Source organism: Bactrocera dorsalis, chromosome 5, assembly GCF_023373825.1.
Source record: "Bactrocera dorsalis isolate Fly_Bdor chromosome 5, ASM2337382v1, whole genome shotgun sequence".
Lineage (NCBI taxonomy): Eukaryota > Metazoa > Arthropoda > Insecta > Diptera > Tephritidae > Bactrocera > Bactrocera dorsalis.
In genome coordinates this window covers 12,935,343-12,953,669 of record NC_064307.1, presented here as the reverse complement: position 1 = coordinate 12,953,669, position 18,327 = coordinate 12,935,343, and the positions used below count along the sequence as shown (strand labels likewise).

At 33.7% G+C, this 18,327-nt stretch overlaps 1 protein-coding gene across 2 annotated transcripts; it reads left to right on the top strand.

The window, feature by feature from the left end:
• Positions 1-637: 637 nt before the first annotated feature.
• On the top strand, positions 638-15,891 carry LOC105228974 (fatty acyl-CoA reductase wat). 2 transcript variants are annotated; one of them, XM_049458483.1, is made up of 11 exons: positions 638-795; positions 2,951-3,552; positions 3,623-3,751; positions 4,780-4,899; positions 5,320-5,418; positions 6,004-6,160; positions 8,440-8,629; positions 10,970-11,113; positions 13,097-13,216; positions 14,891-15,151; positions 15,608-15,891. In XM_049458483.1, the coding sequence occupies exons 1-11, from the start codon at positions 771-773 to the stop codon at positions 15,717-15,719; spliced, it is 1,959 nt and encodes a 652-aa protein (XP_049314440.1). In that variant the 5' UTR covers positions 638-770; the 3' UTR covers positions 15,720-15,891. The 2 variants fall into 2 exon arrangements, with proteins under 2 accessions (XP_049314440.1, XP_049314439.1); XM_049458482.1 differs by having other exon boundaries at positions 14,795-15,151.
• The last annotated feature ends 2,436 nt before the right edge of the window (positions 15,892-18,327 follow it).

The following is an 18,327-nucleotide window of genomic DNA, read 5'->3' as shown; positions in this document are numbered from 1 at the left end:
AAAATATAGTCTAAATATATCCGAATGCAATCCATACAGAAACTGAAAAAAAATTTATTCTCATCAAACAAAACATATAAAAACGCAATATGTATATCTAGTAAATAAATGTGCACGCATGTATACATGTAAATAACGAAAACTAAATTTCAATAAATTTTATTTTACATAAACATGGAAAAAACACATTCACATACATATGTATATTCTTATCAATGAGTGATTGTTAATTTTATTACCGCGAAGGGGATAGTAAAGTAATCTATACACACGTATGTTTGTAACTGTATACATATGTATTTGATGTAATTAAGTATTCCTGTTCGACATCAGGTTCATCAGGCAATCCAAATTCAGGCATAAGGGTATCACTTTCATTTGTCCACTCACCTACATAATTTCAAGCCACATACAACTATGATAGTCATGTATGAATATATACATATACTCGTATTGATGTGTAATTACACGTAGGGCGCATAAGTATATGGTATATGGTGGTATTGAGGGTTGGTAGGAAAACTTAAAATAAATACGAGTAACTTTTGTAATGGTGGGAAAATTTTAAAAACATATCCATTGCCAGTTATTGATTTCAGCGGTCGAATGAAGAGTTAAATGTGTGGCAATTGCCGCCACTTGAACTCGGTTATGAGAAAAAAAATTATTAAATGCATTTAGTGACAAAACGGTCATGCTACACGGTGGATGTATTAAATTTAAATTCCAAGAAAAGTGTTTGAAAATTGTTGCTTTAAAGTATTTGAAGAATGTATAGTACAAATAGTGTTAAAGGTATATAAACAGAAATGAAAATAAATCTAAACAGTTTTATGAAATTAGTTTAAATTTAATCAACAATCAGTTTTTAGCTGAGGCTTTTGTGACAGTATATTACATATATTTTATTATATAAATTTATAGTTGAGCTATTGTTGTACTACATATACATAAAACTAACAAAATCGCCACTGTAATTTACTCGAGTAAAAAACAGCCTTTTTCAACAATTTTTTTTCATATAAAAACGAAATATTTTATTAGGATTTTTTTTGTTACAAATATACATTATTAACAGTGAAATTCTGAAATTTTTGGAAAAAAATATTTTACACTCAGCCATTTGACACCATTTCCGGTTACCCTTCCGAGAAAAGATGCACCCGCGTTGGCAGTTTAACTCCTTACAGGATTACCTAAAATGAAAAATACATGTTAAAACCTTAACTTAGAACTTGAACGAAGAAAAAAACTGAAAATAGAAATTTTGTCAGACTCTTTTACAAAAAAAATGAAAATTTTAGTGAAAATTTCGCGAATTTTTTTTTTTCAAATAGTTGTAATTGGAAAAAAATCCTTCTTCCAAGTCTTTAAAAATTGTACCTCAAAGACCTGTGTAGAATTTCCTGAAGATGAGGTTGAGTAGTTCTCGAGAAATCTTGTCAACCGACTTCAAAAACACAATTTCAAGAAAAAACGCTTTTAGAGAGGGGACACTTAGCCTAGCTTGCTTGGAGCGCGTACAAGTTCTTAAAGCTATATCTCCGAAACTATTACTCAGATAAACCTGAAAATTTAGAGATGTGGTAAAATTTAATAAGATAATAAAAAAAATCGATATTTTGAATCGCGTAATACTTGTACACAACTAGATTTAACCCTTAAAATATACATGTAGGAGTATATATTCCATAACTTATCGTTCGCAAGATGTTATACATAATTTTGAGTAACACAAGTGGTGGTATTAGATAAATAAATGGGTAAAAATGTAAAAACAGTGGGGTTGTTTTAGAAGTGCTAGATCTACGAGATATGCCGAAGAAGAAAAATGCGAAAATTAAAAAAGAATAAGTAAAGAGCGAAAACGAGCAGAATTTAGCAAGGAAACAATTGATTTTTGATTTTGAAACATATCATATCACTTGAAAATTAATCAATCGAATTATTATTGCAATTCAAAAGAAAATAAACAGTTTTGCTTTCACGCAATGTTGCCATATAATGAGGTAACATTTCCTTCGATAAAATAATATGCTATTCATAAAACCTGGCACTTTTTTACGAAAAAGTTCCATTAAATTTTTTGTGCCGAATCAAATTTCTGCAGCGGAAACTTTCAGAAAGTTAAAAAAGGCCTTCGCTGACAGTTGTTTGTTGCCAGCAAGTGTCTTTGATTGTTAAACATTATTCAAAGAGGGTCGAGAACCCGTTGATGACAAACCACGTCCAGGACGGTCATCAACATCAACTGATGATCAACACGTCAATAAAACAAGAGAACGGATGCTTGAGAATCGACAATTAACAGTCCGAGATCTTACTGGTATCGTTGGAATATCGAGAGGATCAGTTAAAATCATTTCTAAAGATCATTTGGTCCTAAGAAGGTGAAACCGTGATCCAAAATTACTTAATTTTTTCGAAAGAATAGCGCCGCATTAACGCCTGGGAAACAATGCTATTCGACTAGCAGGATGTCACAAAACGTATTATTACTAGCGATGAGTCTTGGTTCTATGCTTTCGTTCCGAAATAATAACACCATCACTTTTGTGTCTCTTTTAACTATCACTTTTTGAAAATCGCCACAGACATTGCTACAGATTTCTAAATCCGAGTGAAATCATTTATGAGGAATGCTACCGACTAAAACTTATCAAATTGAGGGAAGCGATTGCCGAAATTTTTACTGGACACGAATCAATATTTTAACGACTTGATAACGCTCGAACTCATGTTGTAAGATCTGTTAAAAACTATTTGGAAACAGCTCATTTATCAATGAGTTTCTATAGTCTATCTATGTAATTCTGCTCATAATAGTTTAGGCTGTCTAACAACACAACACACTTAAATCCAACATTTGCTGAATTTAAATGTGTTGTTTCTCTTGCTTCTGTCAATTTATTTTTCTCGAATAATCACTTAATACATTTTCTTATTTTAGAAATACCCGACTCGGAAACCCACATCAACTCAGCAACCTCACTAACCGATTCGCTCAATGGCGTTGCCAGCGATGAGAATAAACACAGCAACGGTTGTGTTGCTAATAGTGCATTCAATACAAAAACAACAGCAATAGCGACAACCAATAGCGCTGAGCAAACCGCCAATAACACTGCACACCCACACAAAGAAACCGAAAACAATTTGGAGTGCAGCGTTGCAGCCACATCATGTGATGCTAATAAAAGCGCAGGAACGATAAAACCAACAACAATGACAAACATTTGCCACACACACAACTACAACACAACACCACATTGCAGTGAATCATTAGCTGCATTAAGCGCAACAACGCCAAGTGAAGCGGCAGCGACAGCAACAACCGCAGAGGAAAGCTCCATTGCAACAACAACACCAACACCAATTAGTGACTTTTATCAAAACGCCACCGTTCTTATCACCGGCGGCACCGGCTTCGTTGGCAAAGTGCTCACACAGAAGTTGTTGCGCGCTTTCGAGTTGCGCCGCATTTACATGCTCATCCGTTGCAAGGACAATATGTGTGTGGAGGAGCGACTGGAGAACTTCTTCAAAGAAACGGTAGTTGCAGCAAGATATCAACAAATTTCTATTTGGTGAGAGTTATTTGGTAAAATATATAACTTTACAGATTTTTGACACCATACGTGCGGAACAGCCGGAGCTTTTTCGTAAGGTGCATGCAGTTCGTGTGGACTACAGTGCCATTGATTTGGGCATTTCAGCGGAGGACAGAGAAATTTTATGTGATGAGGTTGAGGTAAGGGTTTTTACTACTGGTTTGATATTATATAGTTATATAGTTTTCGCAATTCGAATATTTGTTTTTGAAAATAACAACTATTCGAAGTCTACATATGATATTATGATGTGAGATGAGAGAAAATTCGTAATTTATAAATTCTTCAAAAGGTATTACTCCTTGGCCTCGGAAGACTTTTGCCAGCGTTTTTTCAATCCTCGAAATAGTTGCTTAAGACAATTTCACGTTTATGTAATGTCTTCAATTGAGTCAAAGGGTTTCCGCGGAGCGAAGAAGAATCAACGCAGTATGAGGCGGTGCATTACTTGGGTCAAAAAATCAAGAGTAGTCGGATAGCTTCGCGCAAACGATGCATAATACTCAAATATGGTAGTTTGGCCGGTCGAAAGGGATTCAACCATAATCGAAGAAAACTGTCAAGTACCCTTGAATTTTTTACCGTTTTTTTTTCGGCTTCGGCTCATCTTGGTTTTCGTAATCTGAAAGCATTGTTTGACAGGCTTCGGCTTTGGAACCAATCGTGCCTTAATTTTTCTTAGTTCCAAATGCTATTTCAAAATGGTTTTTACTGATCTTTCCGATATTCCAACGATGTCAGTAAGATCTCTGACTGTTAATCGTTGATTCTCAAGCAGCAGTTCCTTTATTGACGTGTTGATCATTAGTTGAAATTGTTGGCCGTCCTGGACGTGGTTTGTCGTTACCGGGTTCTCGACCTTCCCTGAGTAATTTGTGCCAATATATTTGTATATAGTTCCTCATTCCTTGTTTATCATAAGATTTTACCAAAACCAAAAAATGGTTCCTCAACCCAGTATTCATTTTTCAAATTGCCAAAATATGAAGTGTTCGTATGCATCCGAACTTATAGCTTCCTCCTTGTGATTCTTTTGTATTATCGATTAAGACACTTGAGAAATAGGAAATATTAGATATTTGAAAATTATTTACTTAGGGCTAGGACTTCTTGAAAAAAATTGTAATGATATTTTATCACTTTCTAGCATTCTTCTACTTCATTTCAGATCATTTTCAATGTTGTCGCTTCGGTAAAGTTCAATGAGAAACTCAGCGATGCAATTGACATCAATGTTTTGGGTACAAAAAAGATACTCGATTTATGCATGGAAATGAAGAAACTAAAGGTGAGTAGTTGAACCTTGGTCTCATTACAATTTAAGTTTGTTCCACTCAATTAAAGTTGCAATCGCAATTCTACAAAGTACTTCGATTCTAAGACATGCAAGTAACAGCTGGAGCGAGCTGATTGTTATGTTAGGAAGAAGTCAGTTCAGTTTTGAAAATGAGTTTACATTAGTACTTCTATAATTGAACGAATCTATACATATGTAGGTTCCCAAAACAGTACAACAATACAATAGCCTCACACTATGGGAGCGATTAAAATCAAATCACAGTCTTTCTCTCCTTTCTATGATTTATTATATCAAGGATTTTTTTTAAAGTATGCCTCGAAAATAATTTCTAATATTTTAAAAAATATAAAATAATTAACAAATACATATGTATATGTAATATTTGTTAAATATTTGTTTTCTTTTCAGTCACTAGTGCACATTTCAACGCTCTACTGCAATTGCAATCGGAAATACATCAAGGAGCGCGTATATGAAAATGATATTGGCTATGAAAAAATCATGCAGGTAATTGTCATGGGAATGTAAACTATTAATAAAAATAGAAAAACAATAAAAAATCAATAAATTGGGGAATTGAATAATTTTAATTGAATTTGTGCAAATCGAATCACATTTCATCATAAATTCTGCAAAACACTTGAACTCGTAAAAATATTACGAAAAAGTATGCGACACGTGACTAATTTTAATTGAAATATTTCAAGTGTTATTGAACAAATAGAGTTTTGTAGTTTTGTATGAAGGAATACATACAATTGTGTTCTAACATTTCATAACATTAATTTTTAACACTGTTCACGTGCTACATGAAATGATTTCGCGGACGCAAAACATATAATCTATTCCAGATATGTATTAAGCCTTGATAACATTGCTTTTGTAATATTAATGCAAATATTAAACGATTTAATTTCGACGAAATAAAAATTTAATAAAAATAATATTTTTTTTTTTTCATACATTGCAACTAGTTCAGATAAAAGCAAGGACTAACCAGCAACTGGAATATGACAGAATGTTTCATTTTATTAAAAAAAAATACAACATTGTAAAACATTTTATTCTACAATGCCTGCCTTTATACCATAGATCTTTCGCATCTTCGACGATGAGACGCTGGAAAAATTTCGTCATTGCCTGATCGGCGACATGCCCAATACATACACAATGACCAAAAAGTGCGCTGAGAATTTAGTTAATCATCGAGCTTTTTATATGCCAGCGGGTATTTTTCGTCCACCCATCGGTGAGTTTAATGTTATATTCAGTCTAAAAAAAAGTATGCCTTGCTTTGTTGGAAATTTTTATTTATGCAGTAGATATTACGGTTTTATTGACTTGGTACATAGGTATGTTGTTAAAAGGTATTAAGACCCTGCGGCTCATATAAATACATATATATGATATAGTATATTTCCCTCCTTCAACTAAGTCTTTCAGGCTATTTTGTTCTTTTAATTTAGAGGTGTTTTATCTACGTGAAGGGTCCCAAACCTTCTCGGAGCACAGGGGAGGGTACTCACTTTAGCTTCGCTATCAAAAGAACACTTGGTCTTATACAGGAAGGCGGGAGTTGCTTGAGCTATATAAAATAATCGTTTCTCACCACTCCCAAGTGTATAACGTTCAGAGAACTTTGCTTATTTTCGTGAACTTCTACACTGGCTTCATCCTCCAAAACAATTCGAGCTGCAGAATTTTCTACAAGATTATACCATATCCCTAATAATTAGTTCTACTTTCTCAAGATGGCACAAAGTAGTGATAGTGAACGAGGGCAAGCCGAAATATGTCTGATCATCGAACAGACAGTCATCGCACTCGCGACTAGACATGCACGTCACTGTTGATATAAAATTTAAAAAAGTTTAAACATCTGTTAAAGCTTTTAAACTGCGGCACAAATGTTAAAAGAAAATATTTAATACTTAGCCTTACACTTTGATGGCAACAAATTCTTTGTTGCACTTAATAAAGATACGAACTCAAAATCCTCTCGAAAAAGCTCGTGCATTTACACTTCAATGACATAAATGTCCCAGAGGACACATTTGTTCGAGATACGAAATCGCAAAGTGCACAAATGCGCAAATGCAAAGCTGCACAAAAGGCAAGCACAGTAGCTTGAGTACACGGATATTTGCCGCAATAAGGACAGAGTTTGGCTTTATCTGTAAATAGTTGTAGCTACACACCAAATCGACAAGGTAATGCACAACAAACTTCTTCAAACATAAACAGAGATAAACATATTCAAAGTTGCAACATTCCAAACAGACAAACAAAGCGCCAAATTTTGAGCACCGAGGAAGCTAAGTGAAGGCGGCAGAGGTGCAAAATGCAGTTTATAAATGTGTATATATTTGTAGTGACAAAAATCACTGATGCTTAAATAACGGTGCAGAGGGCAAGCGGTGCAGTCGAGAGCGTGCAATGACCGCCATTTTGCTGCTGCAGCTCGCCTCACACTGCCACAAGTTGCTTCCCCAGAGCGTTGTTAAACTATTTTATACTACTAAATGACAAAGAATATCAATAGATAAAGCAAGAAAATATTTGAATAGCAAAAAAGTAGAGAGTTGAAAGGAGAGCGCAAAGCTGTGGACTCCGGAGAAAAAAAAAAAACGATCAACTGAACTGTGCTTGAGCTGGCAAAGTCTGGTTTTGACTATCGCTATTGTTTACTACACTCTTGTTGTTAGCTGAAACTTTTTTAGAAAACGGAGATAAATATGTATGTACTTGTATATATGTTTGCATTAGGGTGTACGCTTGAAACGTTGAGAGTATCTTATGTCAGTCTAAGACAGATATTAAAAGTGAAAACGAGGGAAGTATTATTTAGTTCTCTTCCATGACTATAGAAGAATACTTCTAACATTCTTATTCTGTAAGGCAACTGTTGAACAGTTTACTGCTATATTAGTTTGTTGTATTACGTATCGCTACTGATCTCAGTATTGTGGAAAACGTAGGCAACATTCCATGATTCTTTATTTTTGAATAAGCCTTTAAAGCTCCTTAAATACAAGTGCCAATCGTCCCATATCAATATATGGTGGGGTGGTATCGTGGATCGCATGCTCAAAAGAAAACCGGAGTGAACAACCGGAACCGGAATAGATAAAAGCTACATCAGCAAAGCCTCAGGAGGTTATACCCGATATCTGGCCCATTTTCAAGTGAAGTAAGATGCAATGCTTGAATTACCGCTCATAATTTTAGGCTACTGGAGCCAGAATCGACGCCATTGCGGGAATGGTACTATATTCGTTTCACAGAATTCTAGGAAACATATAATATTCAAGAGCTTGAAAATCTGGCTATCCAAAATAAGCTCATAATACCTTATGTTATGAACAAATGGAACACCCTTGCAAGCTTGCATGCACTCCGTATATAAATATCACTTTAATTTTGTATACTGTACTCACACACACACGCATACATATATACATACATATGAGTGATACATACAAGTATTTGCAAACTCTTAGCAACACATTAATTCTCATTTATTTTCAGTTATGTCAACCTACAAGGATCCATTTCCCGGCTGGACTGATAATTTGTATGGGCCATCAGGTTTGTGCACTTGGTCGGCGCGCGGTCTAGTGCGCTGCATCTACGGTCGGGCTAACTGCAAGGCCAATATGGTGCCGGCAGATTACTGTGTCAATGCAATGATTGCCAGTGCATGGGACATAGCCAGAAGGTGAGTGGAGTGGGCGCGAAGAGCCAAGTTTCTGCTAAAGAGTTCGGTGCTTGCGAGTTGAAGAGCAAATAGTGGATTGTGGGTAGCAGTTTTCCACATACACCCATACACCCATACACCCACACGCGTTTTCGTACATTTTACATTCGTAAGCTGCTGTATGTGTATGTGCACGTGTGTGTGTGCCAACAAATTGGCTTCAGATTCTTGATTGCCTGTGTCGAAGTTTTGTAAGAAAATAAGAAAAATAGCAGAAAAAGAGCAACGAGTGAAATGAAGATACGATGTAGTTAAATAACAAAAACTCTGCAAAAACTGATAAGAAGTTTTAGTCAAAAGTGTTTGTGAACTAGTGGGCATTTTCCGTTGCATTAACTGTAAATAATAGTGTGAGCGCAACGAGGCTTACATGCACACATTCGAGACTCATTTGTATTCATTAGTTTATTAAAGTGTAATCTTTTGGGTAAACGTAGACGAAATGGAGACGACTTCATAGTAGAGAGACGACTCTACTTTCATAGTAGAAACAATTACGTTTAAAGAAAGTTTGCTCTTGTTTGGTTTAAATTTGAAAGTCATGTTGTGTTTGGTGGGTTCAATGAAAAATTTTATAGCTAAATTTTTTAATTTTTTTTGGCCAATAAATTCAAACAGTGTTTCCTGAGTGGAAGTTCAAGACATAAGAAACATGGCAAGAAATATGTAGAGGCAATTTTTTGACTGGAAATACACACGAGAACCCAAAAGTTGACAGCTGCAGCCGATTCATGTCTTAAATATGCCCAAGCTAGTAATTTCATTATCAAAAAAATCATGAAGAGATAGTTTTTAAGATTTCACTTTTTAAAGAGAGCGAGGGATAAAGAGTTAGATAGAAAGCGCGAATCAAACTCTTTTGGCACTCTCGTCCAAGTTTTTACGAAGAGCAGAATAACTGATAGTTTTTTAATTTATATGGTACTGTTATCTCGACATCAACTTCTTCTTTATTGGCGTAGACAAAGGTTACGGGGTCCTAATCGTATATAGATATCCGATATCAACAAATCCTAACAATAATACACAACTTGAAAAGTCTAAGAATCTGCGATGTCAGATATTCACTATGTAGTACTTTATATCAGCTGAGACTGGACTACTTACAAATTTTAGAAGAGAGATCAGAGTTCGTTTAAACTCCCACATATAAGAGAGAAGTTTATGCAGAATGTTCCTTTGTTTCGAATAATTTTTGACTTGTTTTATATCATACTATATATTTGAGCATGAAATAAGTCTCCAATAAGTTAACTTCAACTTTATCCAGTTTCGATAGTAAGTATAATTTTGAAAAACTAGCGAATCGAACAGGCAACTTGCTAAGACAATTAGAGATAAAATAACAAAAAACTATGCCAAGATATATGTACATATTACGGAGGGTGAAAAAAAGCTCGCATGGTACTCTGAAAAATAGGTACGTAGACACCTCTAAGAAAGTCTATCCAAGTATGAGCTTTTATTTGTAAGGTGAAGGTTCTCCGCCTTACAATTCTTTATTTTTTTCTTATTATTTGAAAAAAATATTTTTTAATGGATTTTGTGGAAATTTACTGGTTTACAAAATGGTTTCTATGTCTTTTGAAAAAAAACCGTTGAAGGGATATCGAACATGGGTTATGAGGTTTAGGAGTTTTAAAATCGATAATTTTTTTGTCTTATTAAACTTCGAAAATATGCCTCAAAATCTAGTTTAACTTACAACATACAATATGAGGCTCATTTTGATTCAATTTCCGATAATCACTTGATAATAAGATCTTCCGATCTGATATGAACTCGGCTCATCGTCCAGTAATCACTAAAAACTAATTTTTTTTTTAAGTTTTTAAGTTAAATGCCATTAAATCGCACCTCTCTTCCACACGATTTCAACTCAGTAGTAGGATGCTACTGCTGAGTACATATACCATATACACTATACTATACCATATACACAAGCTCGTAATATGCTCGGATACCAGTTGCTTACGAACACACATTCATGCATACATATGAACCCAAACAAATTGTCTTATGCGCGCTTACAGGATGTAACATGCAACAAATTAAGCTGCAACGTCTGCTATCAGTTAGTGAAATTTATAGCTACAACTGCCAAGTTGGTCCACACACAAACACACACACACATACCAATGCACTAACGTTAACATATGCACACATTTACAACAGCATTTACTTACGACAATTGGACATTTACCCTCGAGTAATTTCGCAACGCCATTGTCAGTGTTTAACCTTTGCAACATTTCTCTACTTTACTTCACTATTTACTCTATCTTCTCGTTGCTCGGACAGATTTTTATTGCGCAAAAGTGATACACAATCCAAGGAGGAATTACCTGTCTACAATTACATTTTCGATCGGAACAATTTAACATGGGGCCAATATATGCGCATGTCGCGTGAGGGATTTCACGAGCCATTTGACAAGGCATTGTGGTGAGTTTGATTGCACACAATAAGAAGCACACCCAACCAAAAGCAGTAAAATAACAAAAACAAAAACAAAAATAGAAATAAAGTGTATGTATAGCGAGTTGTAACTACAGTTATATATATGTATATATGTGTACATGTATGTATGTGTAAGTAGTATTATTTGTGCATTGGCGGTGCATTTCTTGTTTGAGCAGTGACATGTTGGCCATCTCTGTATTAGTGGTAGCGCTTAACAACAGTTTCTTTTTCTCTGTCCATTGTGAGCTGTCTGCCAAGTCAACTGCAAGTATGTAAGCTGGGTGGACAAATGGCGCAGATATTTTTCTGCTGAGAAGTCTAATGGTGGTGTGAAGATTTCTAGTTGGGATATAACATTTCTTGTCTTTCAACGTTTAGCTGAGGGGAAAAGTGTTGATGTTTAATGATTGCGAGATGTTTTAGCGCAATTTTGTTTTTGTATTAAAAATGCTGAAATAAAACTGAAAATCGATTGAAAATATTATTGAATTTTTAAAATATTTATTTAAATTGCTAATAACACCAAATTAGCAATTATTCCAAGAAAAAAAATATTGAAAAAGTGTGTTGCTTTTAATTCAAGGCTACGAAAAAATTAATTTGTATTTTTTTAACAAAAAAAAAAAAAAATCTTTGATAAATTAAAAAAAATAGTTTTTTGGAACATTTAATTTTTAGAATTTTTTTAAATTAAAAATGCATATTTGTAAGTTTACATATTATTATATTGGGTTATCTGTTATGAAATTTTCCTCAATAAACAGTCAATAAATAAACGATATCGATCTGAAATTTTGCATACGTGCTTTTCTCTTTGAAACGCTGCTAAGTTGTAGGAATCGCATATATTGGACCACTATAGCATATATCTGCCATACAAACTGACTGGTCAAAACCATGTTCTTGTATGGACAACTTTTTTATTTGACAAGATATCGTCATGAAATTTGGCACGAATTATTTTCGAAAGTATCACTATAATCTCTGCATATATTGTTAAGATCGCATCACTATACCATATAGCTGCCATACAAACTCACCAGTAAAATTTCCATAAAAAAGTTGTTATGCCCTTTTATGTTGTGAGAAATGCATTCCTTTATAATAACCTGTAAGAAATTATTCTACTAAAAAAATATCCTCAAAATACAAATATTTTATGTTCAGTTCCTAATCCATTGTGAACAGTTTACATACTGATTATTTAAAATATAAGTATATTTCAGAGTTCTTAAAAATATCACTGCAGGTAGCTTAGCTCATATTGAGTTACCAGAAACACTATTTATATATTCAAGCACAAAATTTCTATCGCACTCTCATGTAGTTGTATATATGTATATATAAATGCCTTACAATTCAGCATTGAAATTCAAAACAATTTTTTTATAAACACTTCTTTATGCATTTCATGCCTAACACTCTTAAACAAAAGCCCATATTTAATTCTAATACTTCAACTATTTTTCATGCATTCCCGTTTGGACGCTGCTGCATTTATGGCTTTGTTTAACTGCTGGTAAAAATAACCTAAATAACGGTATATGCATTTTATCTGCAATGCTGCTGTCGGTGAAAAAACACAACGAAAATCGCAAAACTGACTCAAAAACAATGCCGAAACAACGACACATTACAAATACAAATACAAATACTGAAACAAAAACAATTCAACAAATACCACTTTTATGCGGTGGCCATGGCGTATGAGCAACATTTAACCCACACACCGCATTGCCATCTATCTTCTATGCACTTACCTATGCGACCACGCCGCAATTATATATATGTGGCTGTGTGTGTGTATGTGCGTGTGTGTGTACACTTGTGTTTACAACGATTGTGCGGGTATTTCGGCCATTTAAATTGACTTGACCGCATTCGAACCATTCAACTGGCATCCATATGGTCACTACGTGCAATGGCCGTACATTTGGCTTTGTTCAAATTTTATTGTTGTCACAGGTGTTTCTCTTACGTTATAATTCCATCAAAGCCACTACATTATGCCGTTGCATTTTTCCTACACAATATACCGGCTTATATATTAGATTTCATTGCCTTGGTAACGGGACGAAAGCGCATGTAAGTATGAAGGCGGTGTGTGTGGAAGTGTGGCCTGAGCTCTGTTGTTTGTAAATTGTTTGCATTTGCATTTATTTATTTGTTTTTATGTTTGCGTAAAATTTGGGTTTATATTTATTATACTTACTTTAGCTGTTTTCAAATATTTACTCATTTTGTGGTAGCAAATATAAATATAATATTTTACGATTTAGCTATTTTTGTTAGTCCTTATTTTGGTTTACTATTTATATTCTCTATTATGAAATTAAGAAATATATTTGATATTCGCACCTCCTTCCTTGCATAAAATGAATAAAATATTTTTTGATATACCGTTAGGAAATGAGTAATGCTAAATAATCATTCGGAGTTCAATTTCCATGTTTAATCTAGTCCGCAGAGTTCATGTACCCTCTATTCTGGAATCGACTCTTTATAAAGAACAGTAGAGATCGTTTTTTAAATCACAAATCAATGGTTGCCTGAGGAATACCTTGATTAGTAAGGAGTAATTTACACGCTTCCATAACATTGGTTGGTTGATGGCAAGAAGCTTTGTCCAAGCATCAGTGTTGCAGCCAAGTAACAAGCTCATACACATTAACATTTAATAAGGGTTATGAATTAAAAACAGAAATGGATTTTAATTTACTTACGAGCCTCTATATTGAAGTCTCAATGAAAATAATCTTTTATAACTCTGAAAGTAATACGACTGAGCTGTGAATACTAGCTTAGCTATAAACGACTGTTTGCCAAAGATGGCGAAAGATCACATATATACTCAAACATTAAGTCATAAACTAGTTACGAATTCCGGTATTGAGATATGAACTTTCGAAAAAGATTCAATTTTCATTATTTTACTTGGATGACTAAATGTGTTAGTTCCAAAGGCGGCATATACGGGAAGGAAGTATTGCGCTGATCCTATTTCATGCCCTTTCAAGCAGCTTATGCAAGACCTTGCGAATGCATATCGAGCTCACACTGAGACAAGACGATGAAGCGCCTACCCGTTTCCATTCTTCAGCTAGTAAGACTGGAGTATCTGGCCCAGCGAGCTCATCAGTCTTACAGTTTCCTAAAATTTCGATGAAGTAACTCAATGCCGGAAATAAAAGGTCGAGACATTCCTTAACCAGTCTATCGCTACTTCTGGGTGGAAGGCACTGAAATGATCAGGAATCCTTGTACCGTACCTTCTTTCTATTGTTAAAAAAAATGGGTATGGCTTGTTGACCATATATGTTTTTGGGCAGACTCGTATCGTAGGTAACTTGATTTAGCTTAAATTTAAGTAAACTTAATATTTGAGTATAATCTATTTCGAAATATTTGAATTTTGTGCGAGAATTCGGCCTTCTAAAGAATATAGTTCTGTATAAGTATGAGTATAAGTATAAATACAGCTTAAGTATAAATATATGTATAAGTATAAGAATAAGTATAAGTATAAGTATAAGTATAAGTATAAGACATTTAAATCACAAAGATCATTCATATTTGTAAGCGCAACACATATAAACCATTTCCCTCAAAAACCACTTAAAATTTCATAAACATACCCACACATAATTATTTTATATCTATAAGCACCGTAATTACTCTCAAACATTACAACTCAACCACTTCACATTCTATTGTCTTTGGCGATTATTTACTGCTACCGTTGTGTGCGCTATTACTCAGCTATATAAAAGCTTATCGTAAAATCTCGCGCGTCATTTATATGATGTCTTGGTTTGGTCTGAAAGACTGGCGTTTCGCCCACAATAATATTGATGAATTGGATGCGATGCTTTGCAAGACACAAGAAAGGAATTTACTGCAATTCAATATGGCCACGATTAATTGGAGGGAATATTTTCGCTCATATCTGAGTGGTATACGGCGCTATTTCTTCAAGGATAATGATAATAAATTGCAGAAGCGGCGTGCATTTTATCGCAGGTACGACCAGCACTCTAACCATAATTTTGCTCATTTAAGTGTAGGTGTGTTTGTGTGCATGGGAGTGTGTGAGTGTGCAAGCATATAAAAACGTAAGTTAGGAATGTACTGCGGTTTTGTGTGTGAGAGAAAGAGATTTTATTTTTCTTTATCTTAAGTAGTTTTTAATTACTTTATGAGCATTCCAACTCACATTGGCTTTTGACCCGAAGTAAAGTAAGATGTGGCAATGCAATAAATATTATTGTGGTATTTTATTTTAAATGTGAGTTATTTTTTTTGAATTTCTGGTATTTATGAACAGATTTTGTAGTTTGTTGAGGAGTAGCTTTATGAAAAAAATTTGAAGCATTCGCTGATTGAACTTGCATAAATACCACACTTACTTAGCTTAAGCAGGAAGATACTTGAAAATAATCGCATTTGTACTTAGTACTCTCATTTCTCCTTTCACAGGCTACAAATCTTGCATCAGCTACTCAAAACTACTTTTGGACTTGCCCTAATTGCATGCTTTTTGAAGATGTACTTCAAAATTTTTAAGATTATACCGAAAATTGCATTTTAACTGGCGAAATGCTGAGTAGAATACACTTTCACTTAAATCGTAGCAGAGCAGGAGCTGAGGCATAAAATTCATTTTCGTTTTTCATCATACATACATATGTACTTAGAGTAATATGGGCGAAGTGAAAGTTTTGTAGTCAACAAGCATTAGTTTCTTCAGTAGATCATAGGTATATAAATGCGAGTTTATGTGTGAGACCAATGAAATAAATAAGAAGTATTTAAAATGAAATTGAAGTTGAGAGTTTTATTTCTGGAATAATTTCAACGGATACCAAGAAAAATGGTTATCAGACGATTTTATTTCTTAAATTAATTATTTACGTTTCGGCATTTTTTTTAATATGGTAATATTTGTCACACAATTTGTGAACATGATTTCTCAAAATGAAGTTGCTTTAGTCTGATTATTATCAACACCTTTGCTCTCATATGACCTTAACAAAGGTTCAGTTAAATCAACCGATGTGTAAATAGTATACAATGTATGCAGAAAATATAAATTCATCTCATGAGCTCATTAGTTATTTCACTTTAGGATAAACAGAACCTTCTAAAGAAAGATTGTTATGGCTCCAAGTTACCCAACTGAAAACAAGTCTGTCGATGATGGATTGATTTGAGAAAACATAATCTACAGAATGTACTTTACAGAAATTGTATTTTGATTAACATTATTGGTACTGGAATGGAGAATCTCTCAGAATCTTTAAAACGTATTATTTAAATTAAGGTTTTCAGGGATGAGGCCCATCTTCTGAAACATCTTTTTATATCGCTTTTTGAAATTAAAGTTTGTATATATTTTTACGCTAAAATCTGTACATTTAATTTTTTCCATTAAAAGTATTGTTGTAAGTAAACAAACAAGCACATTCTACATAAGAAACTGAAAATCAGCAGTCTTAAATAATGACGTAACGCTTAGCAAAAGTAATCAAATTCAATTTCATATGTAGCAACGTTTCCTGCTGCATTTAACAGAATTCACATTAATCACTTCCCACTTCACAAGTGATTTTCTCTTCTTGTTTTACTGGCAGTCTTAGGTAATTAATGGAATTTAAAGACATAGAAAAAGTCGCTTATGTTTATGAAAATCTTGAGTGCAATACGACAAAACCTTTCAGACTAATGATAAAGCTATATATGTATAATTAGAGTCGAGAATTTCTTGTGAAACTTTGCGTTAAGTTGTTTGTGCGCTCTTTTGCATTTTTGCAATAAAACTTCTATAACCTACTACTTGTTGTTAGTTAAACATTTTTTACATCAAAATTCCTTTTGAATTTCATTAAAATTTCTAACAGTTTTGCGGTTACTTTATGCTATCCAGCTTCAGTGAAACTCGTAGTTGTAGTAGAATTTCAAAATTCAATTTCTATAAGCTCAGACTTAACAAATATAAAAGCCCGATATTTTTAAAATTAATTTAAAATTAATATTCGCCATTGTACTGTGCTAATCTACCATTTCATCTACACATTATACCATAATCAGTTTACTAAGTAGCATGCATTAATATTTTATAATGATTTTTCACTTCAAAATTAGGTCCACTCACCGCATTAGTCAGCGGTTTACATTACAGAGAAAGTCACTAATTGTTTATAAATACCATTTCCGTTGAATAAAATGACCAAAATTTAATTATGCAATTTACCGCATCAAATCAATACAAATGACAGGAAGTTACTGTAAAAACAAGTTAAATTGTAACTGGTTTTTGTTATGGGTGCATTATGTTGTTATACAGGAGCGGAGTCACTGCGATGGCGGGAATGAAGTGAAAAGGATCAAAATTTTGTTAAAAGTGTTCATTTTTTTTCGTTAGTTATAAAAAATCGTTATTAATATTCTGAAAAACTGAAGTTTTAGTTAGCAAAATATCATAAAATGTTTAAAATGTCTTGAAAAATTATTAAAAATTTTACAAAACATTTTTGTTCAAAAAATGTGTTTTAATTTCTGTAAAGTTCTAATACTGAGTAATAATAAATCTGTAATTATTATATCCTTACTCACAGCGCCCCTGCTTCACTTCCACGAGTACGCGTAAATATATAGATCATTAAATGTGTGGCAATCGGCAAATAAATATATGCGCTTGCATTTATATTTGCACAAAAAACTGGAAATTCACTCTATTTTATTTACAAATGCCATATTTCATTATCGCTCTTTTCACCGGCATTCATTAATTTGAAATAATAATAATAATGTATTTTGTGGTGGAGCAGGTTAACGCGTTGGCAAATTGGGCCAATAACTATAATTAATCATGGCATAGTTTGCGGCGTGCGAACACGCGCACATACACGCACACAAGCACATACCATAAATAACAACAAATAATGAATCGTACGTGCTTCGCAATTGTTCGCAATTCCAGCAATTAAGTGTTAGCAATTAAGCGGTAACTTAAACAATAGCACAATTTGTATGAATTCACTTTTTTTTTTGCTGCCGCGGTTATTTATACAGTTATTTGTTTACATATACTTATGCATGGTAAGTGATTGATAAATTTAACTTTCCTCAAATATATAAATCAATCGGCAGTTTTGATGTCTCAGTCAGTTCCCAGGAACCCTTTGGAGTGTAATATT

Excerpts from the sequence above, each read along its gene's own strand:
- LOC105228974 (XM_049458482.1), top strand. The coding sequence starts at position 771 with ATGTATAGTACAAATAGTGTTAAAG. Across the intron at positions 3,752-4,779 it reads TTTTATGTGATGAGGTTGAG|ATCATTTTCAATGTTGTCGC; the intron begins GTAAGGGTTTTT and ends ACTTCATTTCAG. Across the intron at positions 5,419-6,003 it reads GCTATGAAAAAATCATGCAG|ATCTTTCGCATCTTCGACGA; the intron begins GTAATTGTCATG and ends TTTATACCATAG.